Source organism: Hemibagrus wyckioides, linkage group LG29 (assembly GCF_019097595.1).
Source record: "Hemibagrus wyckioides isolate EC202008001 linkage group LG29, SWU_Hwy_1.0, whole genome shotgun sequence".
Taxonomy (NCBI): Eukaryota; Metazoa; Chordata; class Actinopteri; order Siluriformes; family Bagridae; genus Hemibagrus; species Hemibagrus wyckioides.
In genome coordinates this window covers 20,287,698-20,297,697 of record NC_080738.1, presented here as the reverse complement: position 1 = coordinate 20,297,697, position 10,000 = coordinate 20,287,698, and the positions used below count along the sequence as shown (strand labels likewise).

The window sequence follows — 10,000 nt, the reverse complement described above, 5'->3', positions numbered from 1 at the left end:
GCAACACCTCCAACTGAACAACTCCACCCTTCATCTCAACACACTGTAAAAAAAACTCAATAACACAATCACCACATCACTAACACACACAATCACCACGTCACTAACACACAATCACCACGTCACTAACACACAATCACCACGTCACTAACACACAATCACCACGTCACTAACACACACAATCACCACATCACTAACACACACAATCACCACGTCACTAACACACAATCACCACGTCACTAACACACAATCACCACGTCACTAACACACACAATCACCACATCACTAACACACACAATCACCACATCACTAACACACACAATCACCACATCACTAACACACACAATCACCACATCACTAACACACACAATCACCACATCACTAACACACACAATCACCACATCACTAACACACACAATCACCACGTCACTAACACACACAATCACCACATCACTAACACACACAATCACATCACTAACACACACAATCACCACATCACTAACACACACAATCACCACATCACTAACACACAATCACCACATCACTAACACACACAATCACCACATCACTAACACACACAATCACCACATCACTAACACACACAATCACCACATCACTAACACACACAATCACCACATCACTAACACACAATCACCACGTCACTAACACACACAATCACCACATCACTAACACACAATCACCACGTCACTAACACACACAATCACCACATCACTAACACACACAATCACCACATCACTAACACACACAATCACCACATCACTAACACACACAATCACCACATCACTAACACACAATCACCACATCACTAACACACAATCACCACGTCACTAACACACACAATCACCACGTCACTAACACACACAATCACCACATCACTAACACACAATCACCACGTCACTAACACACACAATCACCACATCACTAACACACAATCACCACATCACTAACACACACAATCACCACATCACTAACACACACAATCACCACATCACTAACACACACAATCACCACATCACTAACACACACAATCACCACATCACTAACACACACAATCACCACATCACTAACACACACAATCACCACATCACTAACACACAATCACCACATCACTAACACACACAATCACCACATCACTAACACACACAATCACCACATCACTAACACACACAATCACCACATCACTAACACACAATCACCACGTCACTAACACACACAATCACCACATCACTAACACACACAATCACCACATCACTAACACACAATCACCACGTCACTAACACACACAATCACCACGTCACTAACACACAATCACCACGTCACTAACACACACAATCACCACGTCACTAACACACAATCACCACATCACTAACACACACAATCACCACATCACTAACACACAATCACCACATCACTAACACACAATCACCACATCACTAACACACACAATCACCACGTCACTAACACACACAATCACCACGTCACTAACACACAATCACCACATCACTAACACACACAATCACCACATCACTAACACACAATCACCACATCACTAACACACACAATCACCACGTCACTAACACACAATCACCACGTCACTAACACACAATCACCACGTCACTAACACACAATCACCACGTCACTAACACACAATCACCACGTCACTAACACACAATCACCACATCACTAACACACACAATCACCACATCACTAACACACACAATCACCACATCACTAACACACAATCACCACATCACTAACACACAATCACCACGTCACTAACACACACAATCACCACATCACTAACACACACAATCACCACATCACTAACACACACAATCACCACATCACTAACACACACAATCACCACATCACTAACACACACAATCACCACATCACTAACACACACAATCACCACGTCACTAACACACAATCACCACATCACTAACACACACAATCACCACGTCACTAACACACACAATCACCACGTCACTAACACACACAATCACCACATCACTAACACACACAATCACCACGTCACTAACACACACAATCACCACGTCACTAACACACACAATCACCACATCACTAACACACACAATCACCACATCACTAACACACACAATCACCACATCACTAACACACACAATCACCACGTCACTAACACACACAATCACCACGTCACTAACACACACAATCACCACATCACTAACACACACAATCACCACGTCACTAACACACAATCACCACGTCACTAACACACAATCACCACGTCACTAACACACACAATCACCACGTCACTAACACACACAATCATCACGTCACTAACACACACAATCACCACGTCACTAACACACACAATCACCACGTCACTAACACACACAATCACCACGTCACTAACACACACAATCACCACGTCACTAACACACACAATCACCACGTCACTAACACACAATCACCACGTCACTAACACACACAATCACCACGTCACTAACACACACAATCACCACGTCACTAACACACACAATCATCACGTCACTAACACACACAATCACCACGTCACTAACACACACAATCACCACGTCACTAACACACACAATCACCACGTCACTAACACACACAATCACCACGTCACTAACACACACAATCACCACGTCACTAACACACAATCACCACGTCACTAACACACAATCACCACGTCACTAACACACACAATCACCACATCACTAACACACACAATCACCACATCACTAACACACTCACCACGTCACTAACACACACAATCACCACATCACTAACACACAATCACCACGTCACTAACACACACAATCACCACATCACTAACACACACAATCACCACGTCACTAACACACAATCACCACGTCACTAACACACAATCACCACATCACTAACACACAATCACCACATCACTAACACACAATCACCACGTCACTAACACACAATCACCACATCACTAACACACAATCACCACGTCACTAACACACAATCACCACGTCACTAACACACACAATCACCATGTCACTAACACACACAATCACCACGTCACTAACACACACAATCACCACGTCACTAACACACAATCACCACGTCACTAACACACACAATCACCACGTCACTAACACACACAATCACCACATCACTAACACACAATCACCACGTCACTAACACACAATCACCACGTCACTAACACACAATCACCACGTCACTAACACACAATCACCACGTCACTAACACACACAATCACCACGTCACTAACACACACAATCATCACGTCACTAACACACACAATCACCACGTCACTAACACACACAATCACCACGTCACTAACACACACAATCACCACGTCACTAACACACACAATCACCACGTCACTAACACACACAATCACCACGTCACTAACACACAATCACCACGTCACTAACACACAATCACCACGTCACTAACACACAATCACCACGTCACTAACACACACAATCACCATGTCACTAACACACACAATCACCACGTCACTAACACACACAATCACCACATCACTAACACACAATCACCACGTCACTAACACACACAATCACCACGTCACTAACACACACAATCACCACATCACTAACACACAATCACCACGTCACTAACACACAATCACCACATCACTAACACACAATCACCACGTCACTAACACACAATCACCACGTCACTAACACACACAATCACCACATCACTAACACACAATCACCACGTCACTAACACACACAATCACCACATCACTAACACACACAATCACCACATCACTAACACACAATCACCACGTCACTAACACACACAATCACCACATCACTAACACACAATCACCACGTCACTAACACACAATCACCACGTCACTAACACACACAATCACCACGTCACTAACACACACAATCACCACATCACTAACACACAATCACCACGTCACTAACACACAATCACCACGTCACTAACACACACAATCACCACGTCACTAACACACACAATCACCACGTCACTAACACACACAATCACCACGTCACTAACACACACAATCACCACGTCACTAACACACACAATCACCACGTCACTAACACACAATCACCACGTCACTAACACACACAATCACCACGTCACTAACACACACAATCACCACGTCACTAACACACACAATCATCACGTCCACTAACACACACAATCACCACGTCACTAACCACACACAATCACCACGTCACTAACACACACAATCACCACGTCACTAACACACACAATCACCACGTCACTAACACACAATCACCACGTCACTAACACACAATCACCACGTCACTAACACACAATCACCACGTCACTAACACACACAATCACCACATCACTAACACACACAATCACCACATCACTAACACACTCACCACGTCACTAACACACACAATCACCACATCACTAACACACAATCACCACGTCACTAACACACACAATCACCACATCACTAACACACACAATCACCACATCACTAACACACACAATCACCACATCACTAACACACAATCACCACGTCACTAACACACACAATCACCACATCACTAACACACACAATCACCACATCACTAACACACAATCACCACGTCACTAACACACACAATCACCACGTCACTAACACACACAATCACCACATCACTAACACACACAATCACCACATCACTAACACACAATCACCACATCACTAACACACAATCACCACATCACTAACACACACAATCACCACATCACTAACACACACAATCACCACATCACTAACACACTCACCACGTCACTAACACACACAATCACCACATCACTAACACACAATCACCACGTCACTAACACACACAATCACCACATCACTAACACACACAATCACCACATCACTAACACACACAATCACCACATCACTAACACACAATCACCACGTCACTAACACACACAATCACCACATCACTAACACACACAATCACCACATCACTAACACACAATCACCACGTCACTAACACACACAATCACCACGTCACTAACACACACAATCACCACATCACTAACACACACAATCACCACATCACTAACACACAATCACCACATCACTAACACACAATCACCACATCACTAACACACACAATCACCACATCACTAACACACAATCACCACGTCACTAACACACAATCACCACGTCACTAACACACACAATCACCACGTCACTAACACACAATCACCACGTCACTAACACACACAATCACCACATCACTAACACACACAATCACCACATCACTAACACACAATCACCACGTCACTAACACACAATCACCACGTCACTAACACACACAATCACCACATCACTAACACACAATCACCACGTCACTAACACACAATCACCACGTCACTAACACACAATCACCACATCACTAACACACAATCACCACGTCACTAACACACACAATCACCACGTCACTAACACACTCACCACGTCACTAACACACACAATCATCACGTCACTAACACACACAATCACCACGTCACTAACACACACAATCACCACGTCACTAACACACACAATCACCACGCCACTAACACACACAATCACCACGCCACTAACACACACAATCACCACGCCACTAACACACAATCACCACGTCCACTAACACACAATCACCACGTCACTAACACACAATCACCACGCCACTAACACACACAATCACCATGTCACTAACACACACAATCACCACGTCCACTAACACACACAATCACCACATCACTAACACACAATCACCACGTCCACTAACACACACAATCACCACGCCACTAACACACACAATCACCACATCACTAACACACAATCACCACGTCACTAACACACAATCACCACATCACTAACACACAATCACCACGCCACTAACACACAATCACCACGTCCACTAACACACACAATCACCACATCACTAACACACAATCACCACGTCACTAACACACACAATCACCACATCACTAACACACACAATCACCACATCACTAACACACAATCACCACGTCCACTAACACACACAATCACCACATCACTAACACACAATCACCACGTCACTAACACACAATCACCACATCACTAACACACACAATCACCACATCACTAACACACAATCACCACGTCACTAACACACAATCACCACGTCACTAACACACAATCACCACATCACTAACACACAATCACCACGTCACTAACACACAATCACCACGTCACTAACACACAATCACCACGTCACTAACACACACAATCACCACATCACTAACACACACAATCACCACATCACTAACACACACAATCACCACGTCACTAACACACACAATCACCACATCACTAACACACACAATCACCACATCACTAACACACAATCACCACATCACTAACACACAATCACCACGTCACTAACACACAATCACCACGTCACTAACACACACAATCACCACATCACTAACACACACAATCACCACATCACTAACACACACAATCACCACGTCACTAACACACAATCACCACGTCACTAACACACACAATCACCACGTCACTAACACACAATCACCACGTCACTAACACACAATCACCAAGTCACTAACACACACAATCACCACGTCACTAACACACAATCACCAAGTCACTAACACACACAATCACCACATCACTAACACACACAATCACCACGTCACTAACACACACAATCACCACGTCACTAACACACAATCACCACGTCACTAACACACACAATCACCACGTCACTAACACACAATCACCACGTCACTAACACACACAATCACCAAGTCACTAACACACACAATCACCACGTCACTAACACACAATCACCAAGTCACTAACACACAATCACCACATCACTAACACACACAATCACCACATCACTAACACACAATCACCACATCACTAACACACAATCACCACGTCACTAACACACACAATCACCACGACACTAACACACACAATCACCACATCACTAACACACAATCACCATGTCACTAACACACACAATCACCACATCACTAACACACAATCACCACATCACTAACACACACAATCACCATGTCACTAACACACACAATCACCACATCACTAACACACAATCACCACGTCACTAACACACAATCACCACGTCACTAACACACACAATCACCACGTCACTAACACACAATCACCACGTCACTAACACACACAATCACCACATCACTAACACACACAATCACCACATCACTAACACACAATCACCACGTCACTAACACACAATCACCACGTCACTAACACACACAATCACCACATCACTAACACACAATCACCACGTCACTAACACACAATCACCACGTCACTAACACACAATCACCACGTCACTAACACACAATCACCACATCACTAACACACAATCACCACATCACTAACACACAATCACCACATCACTAACACACAATCACCACATCACTAACACACAATCACCACATCACTAACACACAATCACCACGTCACTAACACACACAATCACCACGTCACTAACACACACAATCACCACGTCACTAACACACAATCACCACGTCACTAACACACAATCACCACATCACTAACACACAATCACCACGTCACTAACACACAATCACCACGTCACTAACACACACAATCACCACATCACTAACACACAATCACCACGTCACTAACACACACAATCACCACATCACTAACACACACAATCACCACATCACTAACACACAATCACCACGTCACTAACACACACAATCACCACATCACTAACACACACAATCACCACATCACTAACACACAATCACCACGTCACTAACACACACAATCACCACATCACTAACACACAATCACCACGTCACTAACACACAATCACCACGTCACTAACACACACAATCACCACGTCACTAACACACAATCACCACGTCACTAACACACACAATCACCACGTCACTAACACACAATCACCACGTCACTAACACACAATCACCACGTCACTAACACACAATCACCACGTCACTAACACACAATCACCACGTCACTAACACACACAATCACCACGTCACTAACACACACAATCACCACATCACTAACACACAATCACCACGTCACTAACACACACAATCACCACGTCACTAACACACACAATCACCACATCACTAACACACACAATCACCACATCACTAACACACAATCACCACATCACTAACACACAATCACCACATCACTAACACACACAATCACCACATCACTAACACACAATCACCACGTCACTAACACACAATCACCACGTCACTAACACACAATCACCACGTCACTAACACACAATCACCACATCACTAACACACACAATCACCACATCACTAACACACACAATCACCACATCACTAACACACAATCACCACATCACTAACACACAATCACCACATCACTAACACACAATCACCACGTCACTAACACACACAATCACCACATCACTAACACACACAATCACCACATCACTAACACACACAATCACCACATCACTAACACACACAATCACCACATCACTAACACACACAATCACCACATCACTAACACACACAATCACCACATCACTAACACACACAATCACCACATCACTAACACACACAATCACCACGTCACTAACACACACAATCACCACATCACTAACACACACAATCACCACATCACTAACACACAATCACCACGTCACTAACACACAATCACCACATCACTAACACACAATCACCACGTCACTAATGGTTGCCAGACTAGTTGAATTTACTCCACAGCCGCTAAGATACATCACCACCAAATAATGAGACGATAGGACACACACCTGTCCTCTGATAATGAATCAGTATGAAGATGGAATCATGAACTAAAGGCTGAGTGCATGATTACCTGGCCCCTCCCCATTGAGGGCAGATTTGTACTGGGACCACATGGTGGTCTGTCGCGGGGCGTCTTCATTGGACACGGCGCTGCCCTCAGGGTCAGCGTAGAACAGCAGAAGTGGCTGGAAATGACCTCGGATACACTTTGATGCGACGTCCTTCCATTTCGAGCCGATCTGAACAACGTAACACAACATCCGCCCAAAACTGAGTCAATAAACACCAACAATGTGTTTATTCTACAGACTGGAATCACTGGATATGTTTCAACAGTTAGAAACTATTCACAAACTGGATGTGAACCAAAAATTCAGGCTTTTATGTACATTTTTAAACAGTAAATAAAGAGTTTCTGAGAGTGATGATAAAGCGTGCTGGTGAATAAAGCCGGTCCTCAGAGGTGGAGGTTCTACAGCATGAGGAAAGAAGAGAAGACCTCTTTCACTGTGGCGTCGTCGAAGAACACCCATTTGGAAGACTTGCTGTGGTAGGCGAAGGCGAGGTAATGATGGTTGGAGTAGCAGATCATTCCCACCAGGTGAAGCTCTCGCTTCTTAGCATTTTCATCCATAACTCTGTAGAAAAGCTGGAGGAACATGATCAACACAGTTACACTTCCAAATAACCTGAACACCTGACAATTACAGTGGAACAGCTGAATTTGTAATCAGCCGTTCCACTGTCCAGCAAATCATTCACAAGTGGTTATCATCACGGGACCTACAGCAAGCTCGTCTACAGTTTATGCCAAAGTGCATGAATCTCCAATCAGAAAGAGACTACACAACTTTAATTATTATGGGAGGTGTACAAGAAGGAAACCTTTCTAAAAAAAAACATGAGGAGAAGACTGAAGTTTCCCGAAGAACACCGAGACAAAGACCAGGACCTCTGGAATAATGTGCTTCAGACAGATGAGTCTAAAAGTGAATTATTCGGACACCTTTAAGAAATGTTGACATTTCTTAATAAAGAACTGAATATTCAATGGGGTGTCCTAATCTTTTCACAA

The 10,000-nt window shown here is 43.7% G+C and overlaps 1 protein-coding gene across 4 annotated transcripts in view; it reads right to left on the bottom strand.

The window, feature by feature from the left end:
- Positions 1–10,000, bottom strand: part of usp53b (ubiquitin specific peptidase 53b) — a 28,149-nt gene that overhangs the window by 6,273 nt on the left and 11,876 nt on the right. For all 4 annotated transcript variants that reach the window (XM_058384371.1, XM_058384372.1, XM_058384373.1 and 1 more), the window contains 2 exons: positions 9,425–9,574; positions 8,996–9,164 (listed from right to left, as the gene is read on the bottom strand). In XM_058384371.1, coding sequence (XP_058240354.1) covers positions 8,996–9,164; positions 9,425–9,574 — 319 coding nt within the window. The remainder of the gene's footprint in view (positions 1–8,995; positions 9,165–9,424; positions 9,575–10,000) is intronic.